The sequence below is a fragment of the Caloenas nicobarica genome, chromosome 8 (genome assembly GCF_036013445.1).
Source record: "Caloenas nicobarica isolate bCalNic1 chromosome 8, bCalNic1.hap1, whole genome shotgun sequence".
NCBI classification, from domain to species: domain Eukaryota; kingdom Metazoa; phylum Chordata; class Aves; order Columbiformes; family Columbidae; genus Caloenas; species Caloenas nicobarica.
The window spans coordinates 10,914,465-10,938,273 of record NC_088252.1 but is presented as its reverse complement, the minus strand read 5'-3'; the positions used below and the strand labels follow the sequence as shown (position 1 = coordinate 10,938,273).

General features: G+C 44.4%; 1 protein-coding gene across 3 annotated transcripts; it reads left to right on the top strand.

The window, feature by feature from the left end:
* The first annotated feature begins 134 nt into the window (after nt 1–134).
* AP1S3 (adaptor related protein complex 1 subunit sigma 3) lies at nt 135–22,805 on the top strand. 3 transcript variants are annotated; one of them, XM_065640305.1, is made up of 5 exons: nt 135–201; nt 18,761–18,939; nt 20,196–20,304; nt 21,270–21,407; nt 22,369–22,805. In XM_065640305.1, the coding sequence occupies exons 1-5, from the start codon at nt 193–195 to the stop codon at nt 22,402–22,404; spliced, it is 471 nt and encodes a 156-aa protein (XP_065496377.1). In that variant the 5' UTR covers nt 135–192; the 3' UTR covers nt 22,405–22,805. The 3 variants fall into 3 exon arrangements, with proteins under 3 accessions (XP_065496377.1, XP_065496379.1, XP_065496378.1); XM_065640307.1 differs by lacking the exon at nt 22,369–22,805 and adding an exon at nt 22,007–22,081; XM_065640306.1 differs by lacking the exon at nt 135–201 and adding an exon at nt 5,102–5,164.
* The last annotated feature ends 1,004 nt before the right edge of the window (nt 22,806–23,809 follow it).

Here is a 23,809-nt window from a genome sequence, read left to right as displayed (position 1 = left end):
CCTTCTTTCTCTCCTAGTTTATGGCTTCTTCTCCAGGTTTCCTCTGCAGCAGCACATCCATGTTGGAGTTTGGCTCCTTGAGACAGGTGATAGCAGCTCTTGAAGCACAACTGCACTGCTTGCCTGAGCCTCCTGCTCCACAAGAGTGAGGTGGTCTTGCAGTGGCTGAATTAAGGATGACTGAGACAGCAGATGTGGCAGGTGAGTGTCTTTTTAGGAAAAAAGACTTCATCCTATTAAGCACCCATAGCAATGTAACTGTAACTTGCTCTTCTGTTTGCTACAGCCTTTGCAGGTTGGAAAAAAATCTCATAAAAGCTACTAGTTCTTACAACCCTGACTGTGCAGTGTCCAAGCTAAGTGGTGGACTCCAGAGTTTTTAATCTTGGTGATTGGTAGGGAAGGTCTGGGATCAACAAGGCTGTCAATAGCACTTACAGGTTTTGGAGAATGCCGGGGTGTTTTTTGTTAAGGGTAGCGAAATGTTGCACATGTCTAAATGGTGTCTGTGGGACAGAATTTAAAACTTCATCTTCTAAAAGAAGGAAAGCAGACTGCAAACTGTGTTCATTACAAACCTTTAAAGGAGAAGAAATGCTGGGAATATAAGCATGCTTACAGGCAACGAGAGACGTTTTAGTCCTCCTGCTCCAAAACAGTAGTTCTCTTGTTTTACAGTGTGAATACACCAGCTGAGCATTCTGCTGTTTCATAGTCTGAATACGCTTGGATCTTATAACCAGGATGGAAAGAGGGAAAACATGAGAGAACCTGAGGGAAGGTGGAGAGGGCAAAGAACTGAATGTTAGTGTGGTTGAAGCATGCAGTCTTGTTTGAAGGGGTTGCCAGGAAGGACGCTATGGATCTAATAGCTGTTAATCCAACTGAACACAAGAGGGCTACAATAACACATTTTCTCTTGATAGAAGGAGAATTCTGGATGGAGTTTTATTAATGTCTGTCTACCCTTTGGCCTGCTCTTTTATACAGCTGGGGAATGAAATAAAATGCTACTTGACACCGTTTAAATACTTGTGTACACCTATCGCTTCAGTACAGGCTATAAGGATTTGAGACTGCTATTTTTAAGACTTTTATAGTACTTTAAACTGCTTAAGTGTTGGGACTACTTGTTGAACATGCTATTGCTGCTGATAAGGTACCAAAATCTGTGGTACAGATATGTAAATCAATAAGTTCTCTAGTGATATGAATGCTTTGTTCTGCACTTAAATTGTCGAGAATCCAAATTGTGTGAGAGCAAATAAGGAAAAGGGAACATAAGAAAAGCAGGTGAAAATTGTCTGGAAAAGTACAAACCCCTGCCTAGTAACCAAGAGCAAGTGTTAGATTGCTTCTCTATTGATCCACAGTGCAATTAAAAGCTACCTCCTGCGGCTGAATTTAGATTGGGCTTTTAAAGTTTTCTCTTTCCCCTACGGACCTAGTATCAAGTGGAAAAAAACCTGCACAGCAGGTCTCCTGCACAATCAGCAAGTGGAGTGCGCATCAGCCCCAACTCCTTGGGTCGCACAGGGCTCCTTACCTGGAGCAGTCTGGTTCTGTGCACCTGGCAGCAGCTCCATTTAGATGATGAAAAATGACAACCAAGGCCTGTGCTGGCCAGAATCGGTGTAAATGGCCAGTGTGCTGCTTCATTTGTTGTGATACTGCATATCAGTAAAAAGGCTTCTTTCTGCAATAAGAAGGTGGGTTTTTTTCAGAAAGGTTTTGCAGTTTTTCAGAAGGAAGTAAGAACATTAGATTTTGTTCTCTCCTGGCTGTTCTTCAGACAATGGTTTGTCTCTCTTAGTTTGAGCTGTCAGGATTTGTTCCTTTCCCTGGAAATGGACATGAATATAACTTCCCAATCAGTCGTAAACCATTAGTGAATGTATAGCTTTACTTATATGGTCCAGGATTAGCTTCTGCAGTCCATAAAGCCTGCAGAGATTAGGAGGGCCTGATATAAATTTTGTTGCAGGTTTGGGACTCCACCAGTCAGCGGCATCTGACATTTTAGCACTGACTTCTTTTCAAATGATGTCCAAACTCACCAAAACTTATACCTAGGAGCCAGAGAACCTCTTAGCAGGAGCTGTAGGCACACAAGGCTCACTGTAACTCTTGGTGTGAACCTTTGCTACTTCTGAATGTGATAGACTGCTAGAATAGTGGAATGGGAGGATGCAATCTCCAGTAGCAATAAAAAGCTGCTTGCCTCACTTAAAAGCCTTTTCAAAGGGGCCTCAAGAAAGGAGCATGAGCCTTTTCCTCCAGGCAGAGAAAGAAGCCAAAGGACGAGGGGTCTCAAAGCCTTTTGCAGCCCATTTGGAGTTAGAGAGATAAATTTGCATTACTTTGCAAGCTTTTCTGTCCAGATTCATCAGCTAAGGGAAGGACCCAAAGTAGCCCATAAGATCACCCCACCAGTTCACCTGGCAGGCTCCCCCACTCCCATTGCTGTGACACTGGTAACCATCAGTAGTTCCTACCTGAGAAGTCTGAGCCATCTTCTTCATCACATTATGCAGGCACATTGTGCTAGTGGAGAGGCAGGGGAGGTGGGGAATTCCAACTCCTTACTGCTTGTAGTTAGCCAGTCAGCCTGGCTTCCTGTGCTGGAAAGCATCAAATTCAGGCACGATCCTGCAGCCTTGTTTCTGTCGGGCTGAAAAATTCTCTCCGCTGACCTGCAAGATTGGCCATAATGGGTTACCACTGTTAACGTGCACTGTATGTACCATATATTGCTGCTGCTGCTTTTTTTTCTGATCTACTTGCAAAAACAGAAAAGCAGCAGGCTAGTTCTCTTGAGTTGATGGCCTAATTAATGTCTTTGCATAGAAAAGTAAGATTATTGGGAAAAGATTGTTGAGCAAAAAATATTGTCTATCATCAGAATAAATTACATAGCTGAGTAAGATGTAGGCTGACGAAGAGTTATTTTCGTGAAAACTTTTTTTAAAATTAATTTTGGAGATGAAAGTGTTAATACCCTGCATCTCCAGTACAACTGCACTGTGGTGTCCACATTCTTGCATGCTAGGCAAATCCAGTTCCAAGTGTGCACAGAGACGGTCCCAATGCTACAGTGGTAACTATGGACACTCTCCATTCACTGACAGTGAGGAGCGTTTGGGGTTCAAGGGCAGAGCCAGCTCTGTTGTTCTGCATAGGCCACAGCAGGTAGAGCTGGGGGCTGCACGGAACGGGAGCATGACCGTGCTTGTGGGGAAGCCAGATGTTGACCTCCTGGAGAAGGCAGCATGGGTCCTGTGGCACTTTGTGTGGCCTATTTACTCATCACAGCGATCTTTTGGAGAATCTAGCAAAAGGTTTTGGTCTACTTTACCAGATGCTGATAGCAAGCACAAATTTGGCAGGTTCGCTGAAAGGCAAGATGGTGCCCCAGCAAAACCAGCGAGGCCAGCGCTGCCTGGCAGCATGACGCAGTGTGTGCTGCACCACAGCTGTGTGATACGGGGTGAGCGTGTTCCTGCAGTCTTGAAATAGTGCTGCTTTATGGGCCCGGGATGTGTACTCAGGAAGCGACAGAGGCAAGCGAGCAGATGAAGTATCAGTGAGGTCTGTGGCAGCTGGGACTTGTATTTCTTGTGTCGTGCGCTCCAGAAGTGAAACCAGAGCGTTTGGCAGCTAGCAGCATCACAGCACAGCGCACGTCGTGCTGCTTGGTGAGAGGGGGTTGGAACATGCAGAAATGAAACTGAGCAAGAAGCAGTGAAGGGCTCTGTGAACAGCATGTCTATGTAGATGAAAACAAAGCTTAAGGAGGGCAGAGAAGAGTAGAGTCATGTGTGCTTAGGGAAATGTGGAAATTACCTCTGCACTGTTAAATGATCATAAGGAGAACACCCCTGCATGTGTACTCTGTTCTTGAAAATGAGCACTTCCAACTGGGAATGGATTTCAGCCCAGTTGCCCTCTCAGTCATGCATGCATAATTGCCTTTGACTGAGAGACCTCTCCCACTTTGCTGAAGCCAGAGGCTGAATAGGGGTTCCACTGGTGTCAGCCATTGACACCACAGTGTCCCCTGGAGTCCCTGAGCTGCTTCAGAGCTGCTTCTCACTGATAACTTAGATGCATCTAGCAGTGCGTGAAAAAGCAGGGCATGGCTCTGCCCAGAGAAGATGGGACACACCTGAATCCAGACACACCGTGCTGGGGCTAGATGCCTGCTGTGCACTGGGCAACATCTCTTCTTTAGACTACAGACATGGGACTTAAACTTCCACGGTTTTCTCGTTTTATGTTCGTGTGGTAGTTTGCATCTGGATCAGACTCTTGGTAAGAGCCTGAGAAGCCTTAGGCCTGGATTTAGAGCTTTTGATTCAAGTGCTGAGTCTGTGGATGTCGCACGTTCTTTTGGCACCAGCTACTTATCAGCAAATCCCTGCCAGAGGTTGCAGGGATTTGCAAGTCTATGGGTAGAGCTTCTCATGTCTTGGCTTTCTCATCCAGCTCCATCAGAAAAGCACAGGTTAGCAAAGCCCAGCCATTCAAGGTATTTAAACTATCCCAGTTTCATTTTGATGGAGATGGGCTGCAGAGCAATCATGGCTGCGGCTCCACCAGAGTGCCTTTAGGGCATGAATGCTTGGAAGGGGAGTAGTTAGATAGCTCTAGGAGGACACGAATTGCGTTTTTATCAAACTCAGCCCTCTGAGTGGTTCTCGCACGCACAGGGTGACAGCTGGGGTCACCCCGTGTAGGGCCGGCGTCCCTACAGCCCCGGCCTGCCGTCGGCACCCTCGCTTCCCAGACACGAGTGGTCCGCGGGGCAGCCGTGCCGGGGAGGCCACGCTGCCGCAGGCACACACGCTGCCGCGGACCTGCGGCTGGACCGCGTCCGTGTCCCGGCGCCGCCCCGCTCCCCGGAGGCGGTGGCAGGTGGCCCCGGCGGGACAGCGCGGGCAGCCCGCCCCGTCTCTCGGCCCCGCTCCTCACAGCGGCCCCGCCGGGAGCCCCGGGAGGCGGCGGCCGGGCCGTTCCCCGTCGGGGCATTGTGGGAAGGCTCGGAGCGGCCCGGCCTCACCTGCGCGGGGCGGGGAGGGGCGCAGGGCGGGAGGGAGGCGGCCGGCAGCCAGCCAGCCGGGCCGGGCCGGGCCGGCTCCCAGCCTGCCGCCGCCGTCGCACCATGGTAAGTGGGCCGGGGCCGCCGGGCTTGGTCCGAGCCGGGCGGGAGCAGCCGCCTCCGCCCCGCCGCAACCACCTTCCGCTACCCCGGAGCCGCGGCCGGGCCGGCAGCGGAGCCCCCTCGACGGGCGCTTTCTCTGGGCTTCCCGGCGGGGCTGGCTGGGGCAGGGCGGAGCTGACCCCGGTCCCCTGAGACCCGTGGGTTTCTCCGGCCGGAGGCGAGACCCGGGGGCTTGTCCCCCCGCCGCGGCCGGGGCAGAATCTCCGCGCGAACGGCCGGGACCTCGGTGCCCGGGAGCCCAAAGCAAACAGAAATGTTTGTGTGCTGCCTGGAAAAGCAAAGTCCCCGCGGAGGTGGGCTCAGCCTGGCGAGAGGGCAGATCCCGGAATGGTGCTCCAGCGGCTTGTTTGTGTTTGGAAAAAAATACGCTTATATTTTTTTGAAAAATCGTTCTGCTGGAATAATCCGAGTTGGCTTTAAATAGAGGTGAGATGCGTTCTTTAGAAAGTGCATGGCAGCCTGCCTGCTAGGGCTGTGCCGGCTTGTCCTAGAAACAGAAATGTTTCCAAGTTGGCTTGAACAAGGTTTGCACCTGTTTTGAGGAAATGAAAGTTTTCTTCTTTTACTTTCTGTCTTCCCACCATTGGGGTGAGCTCGGGTCGTGCTGACAGCCTTTCATAGCCAACCAGGAAAACAAGGCTGTTACAGAGAGGTTTTATAAAGTCTTCCTGTAACTTGAGGAGCTGAGGTTCGAGTCTGCCTGGAGGAGGATGGAGTGTGGTTTCATATGGATCTGTGTCTTGGCTGGCTCTGGTGTCAAAGCGGTGCAGGTTTGGGCAGTGGGTTTTTGTGTGAGAGCAGCATCGGCAAGAGTTTTTCCCCAAGTGCCGGGTAAGTGGAGAGCTCGGGCGGCAGCGTGGCCTCCAGCTCGGCTGCCTCTGCCCAGCTGCCTGGTCTCACGGAGTTGTACGGACTTTCCACCAAGTAATGTGGCTGAGAGAGCACATGGATCTGGTTCCGTTCGTTGTACATCATGTATTGGCAACCAGTCTATGAGTGTGACTTGGCTCCACAGCTGGGCAGAGGTGGCAGCAGTGGCTGGATTTAGCATGGAAGGGAACAGCAGCCCTTCAGGTTAAAGGACTGGCAGGATCCTGCGAGGGAGGCACTTTGGCTCTCCAGTGCTGGGCTTGGTGGTAGTTTACTGGGATCAGAAAAGGTTGCGGGGGTTGATCTCTTTTGTTAAGGGCCATGACCAACATCCTCAGAATAATGGCTAGATCTTCCCCAAGGAAGACTGCGGGCTCTCAAGCAGTAAGATGGTCGGTGATGCCTCTTAGTTGAGAAGGCTTCTCGCTGCTTGATAATTCAGAATTGGGGCAGGTTCTGCAAGCATTTCCCAAGCTGTGTCTTGCAGTTTGCCTTTTGTGTGCATCTGTAATATCAGTTACCAGCAGTGCAGCTGAACAGAAGTCTCTCAACTCCCTTCATCAGAGGCCAAGGTTTGTTGTTTGTCCTCAAAGGCAGAGCGATGTTGTTTCTTTTCAGTGGTTTAGCCAGAATGCTAAATATGTGTTAGTCTAGTGTATTTAGAAAGGTGTCATTACATTTGCAAATAGAATATGCACAGTAATTAATTTACAGATGGCAAAGCAGTCTCCACACCTTAAGTCCCTATATAGACATAACCTTTCTGGTTACACCCCGAGACAGCCCTACATATCCACTTCCCTCGGGTAAAGCTTATGTAAACAATTGGAGTTTCTATTTTGCCTTTGAAGGTCAGTAAATATGGGAGCTGATTTCAGGGAAGCTGATCTCAGAACTCTCCCTGATGCATGCACTTCACAAACGCCAGTTTTCAAAGCACTCACCATGGTCCCAGGGGAGTGCTGCTTACAACAGTGCTGCTTATTGACAGTTTGGAGACTGTCTGCTGTATTGATTGTTATAATTTTATAAGGTGAGTATGCATTCTTACAATTAATAATTTTTTTTTCATTTTCTGAGGTCACAGTACAAACACTTTCTGGCATTACTACATTAACTAGTGCTGTCAGCCTCACCTTGTTCTGCTGTTGCAGAACCAGTGCTTATGAAAAGGTGCTTTTGTCAGGGTACTCTTTCACTTCAAATTCCTGTGTCTGTCATCTTGTCGCCGTGGAAGGGATTGTTACACTGGGTTACATGTCAAGAAACAAGGGTTACTTGGTTACAAACCAAGACTAAGCCTTAGTCATGCTCACAAGCAAAGAACTCGGAACAGGTCATTTAAACTGCCCATAGACTAGTTTCTCTGGTTGGCAGGGACACGGTTGGTTGTGCTTGCCACGATTATTCTGTGTTTCGAGATCTGAATGGAAGGTACTTCTGCAAATGGTACCATGTCTTAGCAAGAGGGTTGTTTCAATTGCTTGCTCTGTTGCAGATTTCCAGGGAAGTTTCAGGAAATAGTCTCTTTAGCAAAGCCAACTTCACATCGCGCTGAGAAGGACAGCGTTTTCTCCCCGGATGCTACATGTGACATGTAAAAAACAAAAAAAGACATTTTAGGAAACAGAATAAATTCTGCTCCCTGACAGAGATGTGTTCAGCAGAGAAACATCCTGAAGGATTGCTGTCTCAACAAAGTTGGAGAGCGGGGAGAGAGAAGAGAGGAGAAAATGGTCAGTTTCCCCAAGGACACATGTTGCTGTAGTGTTTGGTGCCTGTAAATGCTGCAACACCCCAATCCTACTGCCGCCTCAGTGTTAGCAGTGTTACTGTCATGACAGCACAGGGCTCTGCTCGCATAGCTCTGAGAGCAGAATTGGTGCCTGCAAAGTAAAGCACCTGCTTCTCTCCTACCTGTACTGCTCATCAGTACAGTGAGAAAAATTAGTACTCGTGGGTATTATCTGAAACCCTGGGGAAAGATCAAAAGAATCCCATTGAGCGCGGGGGCTCTAAAAAGGTACCTGGCCCGAACAGAGAAGGAGTTGACAAGCACTGTTTAGTTGAAGTGACTGCAGCTGCTGACACCTGCCTGGTGTTTGGAAATGAACTCTCAGCTATTCTGAATATTGACTTCACTAGCAGTGTCAATGCCCTTAATTGTTAAAAGAGACACAGATTTGCAAAAGATGTTTTCAATGCTGCACAGAATTTACTGTCTAGGGTTTGGAGAATAAGTGCTTTTTTCCACTCTGTGATACAGCTGTATATTGGCCTAGCAAAGACAATGAACTTTGCCTCTAGGCATTTACTTCTGAAAGGCAAGAAGGGCAGCAGATTAGAATAGATGAGGGAAGGTGAGAGGATTACAAATAAATGGTTCTTGTTGTTTGAGGCAGCGTTATACATTACAAAAAAAAGAAAAAAAGCATTATACATTAAAAAAAAAAAGAAGTCCATGTGGTCTTTCTTTGGTTATCTATCTTGTAGTGAACTCTGAGTGTGGGAGTAGGTAATGGTAATGGAATGGCATCCTTTTTAGAAGATCCTGAGTAGAAAGACATTTCAGCTTGGGCTGCTTCAGCCCGCTATAGGGCGAGTGGTAGAAATGCATTAAATCATGAATGCTATAAAGAATAGTTGCTACAAGAAGAGTCAGGGTACATCCTGTGCACTTTTTAGGCACCAAATGTAAAGAAAACAAAGGGGAATACTTTTTCCTGCAGTGCAGATGCATGTTTTTCAATCCACTGCTAAGGATGCCGTGGGTATCCTAGTAGTTCACAGAAGATGAGTCCACAGGTGGTTTATCTGGATCCAGTTTCTGACCCTGAATCCTTAATCTGGTGATTCTTGAGAGTGGGACTACCAGAAGGATTTTACACATCCCCTGGTACTTATACTCTCTCCTTCTGGAACCTGCTCAGATCAGAGTACTGCTCAGGGGTGATCCATAGTCTGGTATTCAGTTATTCCCTGCTATTCAGTTGAATTTTTGAATACCATTTTGTGGGATTTCCTAGGAAAAATGTTTTCTAGGGTTCTTCTCAGGACATCTGTAATCTTTGACTGTTGATATGATGCTGTTCCAGTTTTGGATGTTCTCTCTCGAGTACTCACTATTGCTACAGGGTGTCACTGTTACATAAAGACGGCTCTGGACTGGCTATGCAGTAAATGCGATGCACACTTCAGTGTCTCTGGGTAATAAGCTCACTTCTGAAAAGCAAAAGAAATATTATGATAGATTGTCTGCCGATTCTTTGCTTAAGTCATTTTTTCAACCTTTTCACTCACAAATAAGGAGATTGGAGGCATGTCTCACAGCCAGGAGTTACTAGCACATGGAGTGCCTGGAGGGCTGTGGGGAAAGCTATGGCATCTGGGGTGGGCAAATGCAAGAGAGGGCCGGGGGGTAATGGCCAGCTGGGGCTATGAGGAGTCGGGAAAATGCTGCCAAGTTGTGGACCATGTGAAATGTTTGCTGCTTTTCTGTATCATTGATCTAATTACTTCAAAATCCCGTGCTCTATAAACCATCCCATAGACCTTCTGCCTTCTGAAGGCATCAGTTATGTGTAAGAGCAGCAAAGGGACAAAATGATGAAAGTACTGAAGAAACTGATGGGTCAGGGAAGTACTGAAGTATTTGCCAGATTTATGCTTCAGCAAATACCTCAGGCATTTATGTGAGCCAGTTGTAGTCTCGGCAGTGATGCCAAAATTAAAACTGTACTGTCCCTGTAAAAATAATTCTCTCTGTATCACATATGCACAGCTACTACTTACCCTCTCTGCCCATTCATTTCCCTACTGTCCTGTTCCTGCAGGCTGTCATCGGCATTACCTGGCTGCTTTGAGTGGTGGATGCTTTCTTGAGCAGCCACTCCTGAGCCTTTGCATTTTTGCAGATGTTGCAGTTTAGAGAGGTGCAAGATGCAGTCACGCACAAATTATGGGTCATTTGTGAGTAGGAATGTAGCATGCAGAGTCAGTAGGCTAGGATGGAGAAAGAAAATTTACATTACAGTGTTTGAAGGCAAGTGTGACGTGCCTTTCTGGCCAGACATGTCTTTCTGGCCTGATACGTCCTGGATTTATGTTGCTCAATATCACGGATGTAACCCCAGGCACTCTATGCACTAGTCTTTTTTCTTCTCTAACTTGCTGAATTTGTGTAGGATGCCCATCTGATATCCTCTGTTCAGGTCTGAGAAGAGACAGCATTAAAATCCCTCTTTACCAGCCAGTAAATGCCTGTTGTTGCCTTGCTGCTTGCTCTTAGAGTTTTCAGGTAGTTTTGCTGGGACACTTGCAGTTCTCGATGGCTGGTTAACCAGTGCAGGAACTCCCGTATGGTTATCACCCTCTGCTTAGTCCCCCGAGGTGACCAGTCGACACAAACTGCAAAGGAATGACAAACAGATCATTTTGTTTGATGAAAATGCAGAATTTTCTCATGTTGTGCCCTTGTCTTGTAATGCTGTGTGGTGGAAGGGGAACACGTGAAGTGCTTGGGGCTCTAGAAGAGCCATGGGAATGGCTACATGAAGCCGTCACAACTCAACAGGCTCAGGAGATGGGGATGGGGAAGGGGCAGTACCTCAGGCATTTCCTTTCCTTCAAGTCTCATGACAAGACCCAGATGAATAGCAGAATTAATTTTTTGTCCACATTTTCATTCTGGAGGCTAAATTTTAAGCCAGCATAGTGTTCTGTAAGGTCTTGTGCTCTGGCCCTTCCTTCCATAAGCAATAGTTCCTTCTCTCATGTTTAGTTTATTAAATATATGTTGGGTTTTTTACCTTAATGAAAAAGTGTCATTTTAAAATTGAAAATTTATCTGTTGAGAATGCCTAAACTAAGTGCTTTAATGTTTCAAAACCAATTACTCCCGTGCTCTCTCGAAGTTATTCACAAGTGTGATCCTAACTCACGTGTATCTTCGGTCTTCCCAGCGCTCAGGTTTTCCGCGAGTGTCTCTGCCGGGCGCTGGAAGGATGGGTGTGAGGGTGTCCCGGCTGCAGCACTGGCTGTCCCCTGGCAGAGCAGATGGGGAAACTCCTGCTGCTGTCACCTGCTGGTGTGCCCGCCCCATCCCAGGGCAAAGCTTTTTAACTTTGCCCCTTGAAAGGTCAGAGGCAAGGGAAGGGCACTGCCGTACCTTCATGTACGCGATAAGACAAACTGGAAATGAAAATAAGAGGCTGCACCTTTTGTTGGAGTCCATTGAGTTGGATTTTAGCTCTGCTTCTTCACCAGGTGTTCAAGAAACGGACTGGGAAAATGGCTTCTTGTGACTGGAAAGTGCCCTGGGGCTGCAGTGAACTGGGGGTAGCTCTTGGCAGCTTGTTCAGCCTCTCCCCTGCTCTCCTCTCCTTATAGTAACATAACAAAGATATCCACTGCCTTCAAAAAATGTATAAACAAGTAAAAGCTCCCCTGAGAGGATGTGATTACCTAGTTAATAATTGTTCTGAATGTCTTCAGATTGTGCTGCTTTCCATAAGGTCAGCAGCTGCCACCCCTGCAGGTGTCTGTCCCCTGAGCTGACGGCAGGTGTGATGGTGTCGCTGTCTCTGGTTCCCCGGCTGCGGTGCGGTCACTGGCCTGCTCGCACGCTGTAGGGCTTGGGGCAGGTTTTATGCAAACTCCCTGCCTGGATCTGTTCTTGCTTATTGCCTAGAAACTGGAGTGATTCCACTTGGAGGAGTCAAAAAGCACTGATTTAAGAAAACCGAGAACAATTATCCTCTGGATGTCGTTGCTTGCATCTCCATCTTGGGAGATGTCTTGGAAAGCCATGCTGTCTCTCCTCTGCGGAGAGGTGGTGGAAACTCGGCGTTACTCTTGGTGGGACGCCGGCACCCTGCGAGGAGTCGGCAGAGGACGCCCGTGCTGGGGGAGGACGTTGCTGGAGGAATTCTGCAGCTTGTGAGGAGCGAGCTGAGGTGGGAGGACCGGACCTGCCTGAGGCGGCCGTAAGCAGGAGCAGAGACCAGGGAGCGTGGGGGACACTTAGGGCTTCCTTGAGCTTTGTTTTCTGATACTTCAGCAGGGAAGTGAGGAGCTTCCAGATGTTTTTGGCTCAGAACTTAAGCTCAGCTATACTGTTCTGATTACAGTTTAACTCAAGTGAGGCTATCAAGGGGGTTGTTGGCTGGATCAATACTATATGGTGTAAATATCCTTTAAATGCTCGTATACTACTCAATTTAAAATCTTCATTAATAAGATAAGGGTGACTTCTGCATCACAAAAAGCATAAAATCAATGTGTAACTATAGTCTTGTGTGCCTGTAATGATCTGGCAGAGCTTTTATTGCATGGACTTTGGATGTATTGTTTAGGGGAAATTGTTCAGAAATATTCCTAATGGAGATTAAGTGAGAAAGAATTCTGTGCCAGTTAGGCAGCAATACGCTGCTTCGTTGCTCTTTTTTCACTTTCTTTTTTCTTATCTGCTTGCATCATACAGACTAAATAAGTGTTTTAAATTTTAAAGCTGAGATTCTGCAGCATTTCACAAACATATCTGTCAGCTTCTGTGCTGCTATGAATAAAAGTTTTAGTAACAGAGTAAACAACTAAGGAAATTAATCAAGTAGCCTGTTTCTTGGATTTCACACGATTGCTTTAGAAGACCCTAAAATCCCCAAAGTTATGTGTTAAATGTCAGTGACCAGCTGGGGACTTTGTGCAGCAGCAGAATACCGAAATACCTATACTTCAGCGTGTTGTTATTCTGTCTCTTCCTAGTGTGGCTACATTGTTAATATGTTAGGTCAATAGTTGTACATTTGGTATTTCTCATTTCACCCCAAATGCCTGGCATTCCAAACCATCTGTGTGCTCACAGTAGCTATTCATTTTTCTTGGGAATATTTCAATATCTACTCTTCTCCCAACAACAAAAAATCTAAACAAAGTAAAAACCAAAAGGAATTTTTTATTCTCCAAATGTTTTGGATCAAAAAAAATCAGCTAATGACTGGAATAATTTGGATGTCCATACTTTTTTAAAAGAAACATTTAAATGATGGTAGGTTTTGTTCATTTTCAAATGTGATGTAAAAATAAGTACCAATAAAAAGCTTCTGGACAGCTGTTGATGTTAGGAGGGTCATTCTTTCATGTCAGAGGAAAACATGACAAATAGTAAAAGATAAGCAGAATATTAAGTCAACTAGACTGAAACAATGCCTGAAGATCAAGCAGAGTTCAAGGAAGTCAGACTAAGTTAAAAGAGAACTTTATGATAAAAAGTTGCTTCCTCTCGACCAGGTACAGCCAGTCAGTCTGGTTTTCCCCGGGCTTCTGTAAGCAGCTGTTGTCATGTCAGCAGCCGAAGGTGTGGCTTTTTTCATCCCGTTTCCTTTTTTATGTGGTTCATGAGTTTTTCTTTATTAGCATGGCATACATTGCCTGTTGCTGCGCTGGCAGCAGCAGGCTTAAATGGAAAGCCTTTAAGGAAAACTTAGAGTTTCCAAGTTCTGCCAAGTTGTCTGGTTTAGGATAGTAATTCCTAATTTGCAAATTTTAGTTAACTTGTGAATTTCAGGAGTATTTCTGTTTTATAAAGGTGACTTTGATTCGGGAGGGCTCTTAACTGAATTCAGAATGGTTGGAGCTGGAACAGAGTCTAAACCCGGTGCTGCTGGGGTGACAGAGCTGCCTAGCCCAGCGAATCCTTGCACAAACCAGTCACCCAGGACCGAGGAGGACGCTCGTTGCTTTGCTTGTTGCTGTCTTGCACCCGCTGTCTCCTCTTCTGCCTTCGCCCCCTTGGGCTCATTGCATCCCCCCGTTTCCCCGTCCTCCTCTCCCACCGAGGGGCCTGGAGCGGCCAGGTGCCACAGAACAGGTTTGAAACCAGTCGGCAAACGTTGTACAGGCTGATTTACAGGAGGAGGAGGAGGAGGAGAAGCATTTCTAGTGCAGGTGGTTCTCACAGAGGGGTGAGTTAGAGCCGTGCTGCGGTGACCCCTGGAGTTCACCTTGCAGAAGGAAACGTGGCATCTTTTGCACGTTCATGGCGTTGGACAGCAAACTGGAGAAACGACCCTGGCAGTCAGGAAAGCCGCTTTGACTTCCCGTGTGATTGTCGTTATTTCATATCCCAACAGGTGGTTTGTTCTGTATGTAATAGAGTGGAGTCTAGAGTCCTTTAGACAGTTGTGCTAAATGTTGCAGTACAGATGAGTATAAGTTTTAAAAACTCTGCAAAAGCTACAAATGATCCAAGTTTGCAGCCAGTGAGCCAACTGTAAAGTATTTGATTGGTCTGGAGTGTGAAAATGCCAAACACTGGGGAAGGCTGCAGCAAAGGGGACCTTCAGTCTTGGCAGGGAACAGTCCAGGAGACAAGCTTGGGTGAGTTGCTTATCGGATCATGACAGCCCATGAGCAAAGAAGGGAAAGGTCTCCCAGGGAAGGTGGAAAAAAAAAATCACAGTGTGTGTTAGTTTTACATATTTCACTTAGATTTGCTGTGTTTGAACATGCGAACCTTCTGTATTTTGTCTTTTCAGTGTCTGTTCTATTTACTGTTGAATAACCTCATGTCAAAGTCTACCATTTCATTTTTTGTAGCCCTGAAACTCAGGGCGACGTTTGTTATCCTGGTACAGTTTTGTAGCTCTTGATAAAACAGAAGGCCCCACAACTTTCCAACCTGTTCTATAGCTTAGAGCTGCAGTTGATTCAGAGATGCATGAGAAGGGAATAGAGTTCAGGTTTAGAAATCTGTTTTATATGCTTGATCTAAAAAACCCCCCTATTTTTCCAACTAGAAAATAATGGCCTACGAATACAAAATGCAGTCATTTAGGCTACTTACAGACATTTATGGGGATCATTTTGCACAGTGCTGTAGGTGGTTTGGTCTGATTCAGTAAAATAAGCTAATAAAATTACACTCTGCTACCGGAGCAAAGCTCGTCTCCTACAGACTCAGCCTGCGAAGGCAGCCGATGCTCTCCCAGGAACAGCCCTCCTCATCTCCACCCACCCACTCAGGCTGGGACCTACAAATTCCTGCTGGCATTGCCCCAGGTCTGGTGATTGTTGTGGCAGCCAACAGCCTTGGAATGGTAGGAGAGGAAACCAAGCACCCTGCTTCGAAGGTATTTTGCTTGAAGCAAGTAATTTGCCTTTGTTTTCCTCTGGAATTACAACTTTTAAAGATGAGTAAAACATTGTAGCATGATCTACCTCTATTCGTAGTTCGGCTGCTGAAAACCACCCAAAAATTCCTTCATCAACATCCATCTCGTCATTAGCGCTACAGGAAAGCAAATACGTTTTCACAGTCAAGGAGCAAGGAACAGATGAGCTGTTAGATTTGTGTTTGTACAGTATTTCAACATTTCCCGCTTTACTGATGCATCAAAATCTTTCCAGTGAGCTGTAATGAACAGAGCTATGAGCATGAGGAATGTGTTGTATCATGTCGGTGTGGCTGGGCAGAGCAAAGCTGAAGTGAATGAAACAACGGGCCATAGCAGTTGGATGATTACAGGAATTAAGCCATTTAACCTCTTGAGGATGTAGAATTACTTCCTAGGGAGTTCCCCAGATTGAATGGACTTTAGAAATTAGAAGAAGGAAGAAGACTCAAAAGAGAAAAAAAACCCACAATATTTTCTCTTCTAAGCATCTGCAACTTTCTAATATGTTCTTTTATTACAGGAACTCTCGGCAGGCCAGTAATACATTTGTAGGCTTGAGGGTACACTGTTTTGCTGCAGACTGTAAAATTAGGAATGGACTACAGTAGAGCTTCTTATCTATTTTTTAGCTGTATATATTTATATAATAGTAAAATTGCCTCATGAGGTATACAGTTATATTCTGCATATAAAACAGTGTGGGATGGGAGACCCAAAAGATAGGATTTTTGAAGCTTGTGTACTAGTCTTGATGCATTCAAGAGGTTTAATGGATATTTTCTGATTGCAAAGAATGTCGTCTCTGCTCATGAAAGTGGTGGTAAAACATCAACTGCATCTTTATAACAAACAGTGGAGTTTTCAAAGCAATTTGAAATGGAGAGCAACTCACTTTCATCTGGGTGAAACAGAACATCCTGAAGTAAACTGATCGGCAGAAAATGGTGGTAATATTCACAGTAATTCCCTGGCTTGTTGGCGTTTAACCTTTAAGAGGCATAAGGTCGCTCTCCTGGAGATACATATATTACTTACAGGCACTCAGATTTAAAGTCTGTTGGGTCCAACAGCTAAACCTAAAGCAGAATACTCTTTCATTGTCTTTCCCTATTGAGGTACTTCAGGCAAATATATTTCTTCCTGAGAATCTCTCAAACAGCATGATCTTGTTATGCTGAACATGCTGTCAGCTTTTGATTGGGTTTCCTTGACTAATTCCCTGCATTTTCAATCAAATCTGACCATCCTCTCCTATCTGATTCACCATATTTTTAGAGATTTGTTTATCGAATAGCTGCTACCTGGGCCTGATTGCCTTTAAATGGACACCTGCTGACCTGCTGCAGAGCCTATGCCCTGCTTTTTGAAATGCGCCTATCTTTACAAAGGCTTTGGGGTTAATGTGCTGTGCAGCGGGCAAAACACTCCTTCATTCATCCAGCTCCTCTCAGTGGCCAAGTGTATGGACAGTAAGTACTGTCCCTTCATCCACTGGAAGGGGTAACCCTGACAGCGGGAATATTAATATTACCATGTCAAAACCCAGTTGTAATCTGAACAGAAAAAGGCAAGAACATGGTGCTTTGATCTTCACTGTAATCAGGCCATGCCTACTGCCAGCAGCATAATTGTTTTTATTTAGCAAGCTCATCTGGAGCATATTACAGGACTCAACATAAGGCAGCTACAAAATCCTTGTAATTTTATCAAGCACATTAGAGTAATCATGGCAAGAGCCATATTTGCAGCAGTAGTTCCTGCCACAGGCAGATATGAATAAAACAGTCTACCTTTCCCCAAAATGATCCTACTTTTGAAGCCTTTCTCAATATAGTCAGAGCTCTTATCTCTGGATTACTCAACAATTATAATAGCTAGAGAATAGTCCTGAATTATGAATGAATGCTTTGTTGAAAATCCAGTGGCATTTCTTTTTTTTCTTTTATGTAGAAGCTTCCGTGGTGCATTTCTCTGCTTGGACTTTACCAGAGCATAGAATGATTTTTGTCTTTACAGAAATATGCATTGTAATCTTGATGGTAATTATGAACATTAACTTTAATCCTCGCCGGGGAGATGGAGTGATGGGGAAGTACAGGTACAGCAATAAACTGGAATAGAAAACAAGAGGGAGAAGGGATGAGGGTGTAGGTTGAGAAGGGTAAGGGCAAGGCCAGTGGAATGGAGATGTGCAAGGGCCTGCCAGCTCTTCTGTTGGGAGTTTGCAGGGATTGGGAGCAAGTGAGGAAAATGAGGCTGGTCCTCCCAGCGTCGGGGGAAGCCTGGTCTCTGCACGGGCAAGTGTCAGCGTGGTTGTCACCATGCACACGGCTGTGACCGTGGTTAGAATCCCTCCTGCGGTCCCTGGCCTCCCAGCATCCGTACTGGTGAGAAAAGTGATGGAGATGCCTGTCAATAACAGGGATGTTCACCATGTCCTCAGCCATTGCAAGCATCTCTATCCTCACTAGGTTTTGTTGGTTGGTTGGTTGGGGTTTGGGTTTTTTTCCCCCCATTTACCAGACATGTCCCGTTGATACAGGTATCATCCTCAGATAGATTTCCTGCATTCTTAAAGCCGTTTCCGTGCTGTGGGTAGATGACTTACTGTACTGCTTAAAGACTTAGTACGGTCAGTTATTTTAATCTGCTGATAAAACTATTTGTATAAATGTGAATTGATAGTTTTCTCCCACAGACCCACTGGCATTTAAAAGCTAGCACTGCTGTATTTCAAGAAAACTGCTAATGGTAAGCATGAAAAAAAATGGGTCAAACTATGTAAAATTATGACTAGCTTTAAAATTGAAATTTTAGAACACTATACATATATTGTGCTTTATTTAATGTAATCTCCTTGGTCACTGAGGTCTGTCCTCTGTCATCACAGTCATCTGTGTTTCATAATCTGGTGATTTCTTTACCAAAACTTGTCAAGGTTCCTTTCCAAGGTAGTTGGTTTCTTCTTCTCCTTATAGCCTCTTCTAGGAACGTGCTGCTTCGTTTGTGACCTGAAATAGTACAATACTAGAAATGTTAGTGATTATGATTACTGTCTGGGTATTCAAACATCTAGTTGCGTGCCGCGCTGCATCCAGAGCCCTGTTGTGTGTGTGTCTATATTCCCTTCACTAAGGTGTCTAATGGTGCGGGAGGAGGGGCTGGGGCCCTCTTCTCACCTCTGCAAAGTGGTGGATGCTCCTCCTGCTCCCCGGGGATGGGGCAGAATAGGGAGCAAAGCTGCTGCTTGCACAGGGTGAGGGAGGGCGGGTGGGAGAGGGTGCAAAGGAGGTGCTGGGGGGAGAGCTGGGGGGGAAGGAGCAGGAGAGGGAAGGGATCCCTGCTCCCAGACCTCACTGACACCGCGTCCAAACGTCGCGCCAGGGCTGGAGATGCCTTCACGAAGATCTCATGGATTTCAAGCGTCAGGCAGAGGAACGCTCTTCCCTGGCCATGGCTGCGGCGTTAATTAACCGTGTTGCTTTGTTTGCTCTAGATACACTTCATACTGCTGTTCAGTCGGCAGGGGAAATTAAGGCTTCAGAAATGGTACACGACGCTGCCTGATAAAGAGAAGAAAAAGATCATTCGAGAAATTGTTCAGATTATTTTGTCTCGCAATCAAAAAACAAGTAGTTTTGTTGACTGGAAAGACCTCAAGCTTGTTTACAAAAGGTGTGAGTAATTTTATGAGAACACATAATTACTATTCGTGTAAATAACATGTGCTGGAAGATGAAAAATAAAGGCTCACTTTAAGAAAAACAGCAAACAAAACACGAAGCGCTAGACTAAGCTAGTGGGAGCCTGCCATCGGCAGTCTAACTGTGTGTGACAGCACAGCGTCCCTGGATAAATCAGCAGGGTAAATTGTGGGGTGAAAAATACTTGTATAATCTGTCAAATGAAAAAAATGGGAGCAGCTCGAAAAAGTATTAGTGGTTGAAATTCTGTTAGAAGGCTTTTAGGCTTCACTGCTCCTTCTAATTCCCTATGGTAGCCTGCTGAGACATGTGCTGGGCTTTATCAGGCTCTTCAGGAGGCTCAGGAACTGTTCTGAGGCACTTTCAACATTTTGTCAAATTTTGTCTTTGAAATACTTGTCGCTCTGGAGAGCGTTAATTCCTATTTCCTTTTCCAAACAAATCACCGGTCCCCAGTTACACAATGTTTAGCATTAACTGCTTGTTAATTCCTGTGAAGTTGTGGCAAACAAAACTAGCCTTAAGGTATAGCACACTGTACAAAGTAAGCGACATCTCCCATTTAGCAAAAATTGAGTTCCATGCTGTGCAGCGATGGATGAAAACATCTGACCAGATGCTGTGGCAAGTTGAGCCTCCAGCCACAGCACTAGAGAGCTGAGGTAGATCGTTGGTCCCATCTTGGATTGATTTAAATATAAAGTTCTGCTGCACATTAGTGATGAAGATTGTTTGGCCTAAGCACTTTCATGCTTTCTGGCCCTATGTGAAGCACTGTCAGTCATTTGATAGTCAACAGGCCTGCTGAGATGTAACTCCTTCCACCTTTATTTTTATTTTTTAATAAAGACTAGTGACTCATTCTGCAGTTTAATTAACCCCACCTTCTGTAGTGCTATTACAGCAGGTGAGGGAGACCTTAAAGTACTACCGATTTAATGTGGTGGGGGTTCGTTTGCTTGTTTGTGGGTTTTTTCTTTTTTTCTTTTTTTATTTATTAAGACCAGTGTTAGAGGTGTCCCACTTTGCCAAGAGTGAAGTTTGTTTTTCTAAGTAAATTAATGATTTGTTTAAATTATCTGATCTTTTAAAGTATTCTCTGAAACACTATAAGAATGAAAGAAAATTATTATTTTAGAGGCCAGCTAGACATTAACTGTCACGTGCATAATTCTGAGAGATGAGATCCATCTGTTCGCTCTCACGTTTTTGCCTTTCTTTCCCTAGGTATGCCAGTTTGTATTTTTGCTGTGCAATAGAAGACCAGGATAATGAGCTCCTGACACTAGAGGTCGTTCATCGATACGTGGAGCTTCTGGACAGATACTTTGGAAACGTAGGTTTCACTTTCTCCCACGAACCGCATTCCTGGCTGCTTGGTAAACTAAGTTATCTGGAGCTGTTTTGCTTCATGTTTCCATCTGCACTATTTACCCCATAGACTTTCTCAATCCAGAAGGAAATTCATTATTAGAATGTTTTATAAAACAGTGCTGAAACAATCATAAGATTGTTTTTCTGTCCTTTCTCCCCCTCAAAATTTAATCTTGATGCTTTGTATGTCTGTCATGGAATAGAATTTGAGGGGAAAGCTTGAGGAAAATAAAAAACCCCTGGGTGACAGTACTTTAATTCTCTCTCCTGACATCTTCCAATATACTGGTTTTGTTTGTTTCATGGTGCTGTGTAACAATGACATATAAAGAGGAAGAAGATAAAGTGGGATTTTTTTAAAGAAAAGATCTGTAAAAGGTCCAAATAAGCCCATCGATAACTGTCTAGAAGACTACAAGAAACTCGTCTCTTCTATGAAAATTTTTGAAATTGTTCCCACTACCTTAATTCATCTCTTATTTAAATCACTGTGCCATGACTCACGTTTGTAGCACCTCAAAGCAAAAAAGCAGTTGGTGACTATAAGGTCACTAGGACAGGGAATTTGTCTTGCTCTGCGAAACTGTGCATGAATGTATGTAACCCATATGACAAGTGCTATATAAGACCTCTTATAAGGTTACTCGGCTAGGAAGTCAGCTTTGTTATCTGAAAACCAGTATGAATGCAGTGGTTTATATAAAATATAATAAGTGGAATATCCTTGCTGTAAGTCTAGACTATATATGTGAGAAGAATATGTGCAGAAGCTGCAATGTTACATAATATGCAGTATCTTTCTTCACCCTGCTACCTATCACAAGAGTGCATATGTTGAATACATTTGATCATCTTAACTTTTGGCCCAGTAGTGCTTATAATGCTGCAAAAGTGAGTTAAATGTGGGGTGTCCTTTTGTTTTGGCAGGTATGCGAGCTGGATATTATCTTTAATTTTGAAAAAGCATATTTTATTCTTGATGAGTTTATAATTGGTGGAGAAGTACAAGAAACTTCAAAGAGGTCTGCAGTGAAAGCCATAGAAGACTCTGACATGTTGCAGGAGGTAAGGAAGAGGGAGATAGAAACCAAACACCTAATCTTCCTACATGTTCCTTGTTTGACGGGAGCTTAAAATACAGCTAAGCACTTCTGGTACTTAATTATCCAGATATGTCTTACATTCAGTTTCAATAGGTACAACAATGCAGTGAAGGCAGCAGTCACATAACACTTCAGTCCAGCCTTCTTGCATCTTGCAGAATCATCTGGCGGGTCTTTATTTACCTCTGTTGCTCTCTTGCAGTTTAACTGCTAGAGTTTCTCAGATATTATATTAAGAAATAGTTTAATATATATCTAAGATATTTATAAGGACATAATCTATCTTTTATGTATACATATGTATATATAAATGCAGAAAAATCCATTCTGTTTCACTAATACATTGGAACAGATGACCTACTATTAATGTTTAAAATTGGAAAGAGTACATGCTGGCAAACTCCACTTTCATTCATAAACACCTCTGTAGTTTCTCTGCAGGGCACCAATATGTAACCTTTATTCAGAACCCTGCAGGAATTCTCTTCTGTAACTTATACTGTTGAGCCAGCAATGGCAAAAGGGGTTGAATATGATGGATTTACTTCGTTTTTTTCCTAGGTAGTGAAAGATCCGTTGTAACACTGAAGGAAACAGCAGCTGGTAGAACTAGCTAGGGACACGCTATGTGAGTGGAACCGTTTTTCACAGTGGTCCGGCATTTGCATGTGGAAATAAGCCAGCGATGCAGCGAGGCCAGTGAGGCATGATGAGTTTAGCCACAACTGTGGTATATTGTGATTTGAAGATCAGATTCTAAAACACCGTTAAGGGTTTTTAAAGCAGATTTATTTCTACATTTTAATTAATCTGATCTAAATCCACGCAAAACTGCAACTATCTTCAAAGAGGAGAGAGGGTTGGTTTGAATATTATTGTAACACTCCATAATGCATCAGTTTTTTCTTGTTTGTTTTTCCCAGACAGTGGAAGAGTACATGAACAAGCCTGCATTTTAATGTTAAAACTACCTGGAGAGAGAACTGCTGTGCATGCACCTGTAAAATGCACTTCCTGAAACTGTTTCCCAATGTGCCAGATCCTCAGAGCGATACCAAAACCCAATGACTAAAGGGGTTTGTTTGTATAATGGTGAAGATGAAGGTCAGCTAATGTAGCACAGGGTTTAACAATTCTGTACTTGCATTACTCTGCAGAGTTGTTATTACCCTTGATCTAGTTTCTCCTCTCCTTGCTGGACTAAACACTTGTTTTGTACCATATCTTTTAGCTACGGGTTTTGTCATCACAAAATGTTACTCTGCCAGTACTTTGAAGAGGTATTTTTGCTAGTTTTGGTCCACTGCTGACCGTATGACTCTACTTTTGTACAAATGTCCATTATTTTGAATGTAATGATTATTCTGCTCTAATAATAATTTTTTTTTTCTAAAAGCCAAACTGTTGTGGGCCCTGATTTCACAAGCTCGTTTTGAAAAGATTAACCCATCCAGTATAAGGAGAAATAAGTTTCTATTTGGACCAGCCCCTTTCACTATCTTCCTTCTATTTTCTGCTCCAGTCTGCTAATAAGACTGTTTCAGCTGCTACTAGAGCACACTCCACACCTCCATTCACTCTGGAAAACTATTCTGACTCGAGGTAAGCTTCTCCCAGCTTTAACGAATCCTTTTTGCTGCTGCATGCAGATGGCCTGTTTCTGCCTTTCTCCTCATTTTCCTATCCCCTTCTTGGATCCCCTGGACCGAGGCTGCAACCTTTGGAAGTGTGCAGCTTGAGAGCAGGAGATATCCCAAAGAGAATAAATTATTTTTGGGGATTTTAGGGTGAAGATCCTCTCATTTATCTTTTGGTATCCACCAATAATCATTTTTTCCCAGTAGAGTTTTCCAGTCCCAAATTCACACACCTATTGGGATGATCAGCTTTATAGTAGTTGAACATGGCCCATTTTTGTGATGGTTGGACAATTCAATCAACCTTTTATAAGTTTGCAAGCTGCACAAAGGCAAAAAGGGTAAAACAGTAGAGAGAAGAATCATCTGGGCTGTGCATCTTGCTGTGTGTTATAGGACATTGCAGCTTGTGGGGTGTGTTAACTTGCCTGTCTTTCTGTCACTGCAATTTGGACTTTTATCAACTGATTGAACTGTCTGTCTTAGAGAGATTATTTCCTCCTTTGACAGAATTCAAAGCTCAGAGAAATTCTGTTTGTCTCTGTCAAATCATGAAATTATCTGATATAAAAACTAGGTAAGTTATCAGACCAAAATTATCTGAGGATCGATGCACATTTCCCTTCAACATATATTTTCTTTGATTTCTGAGATGTACAGTCAGTATTTTTCTAATATATAAATGTCCCGCACACTTATTCTAATTTTTTTGTTTCTCTTTCCTTCC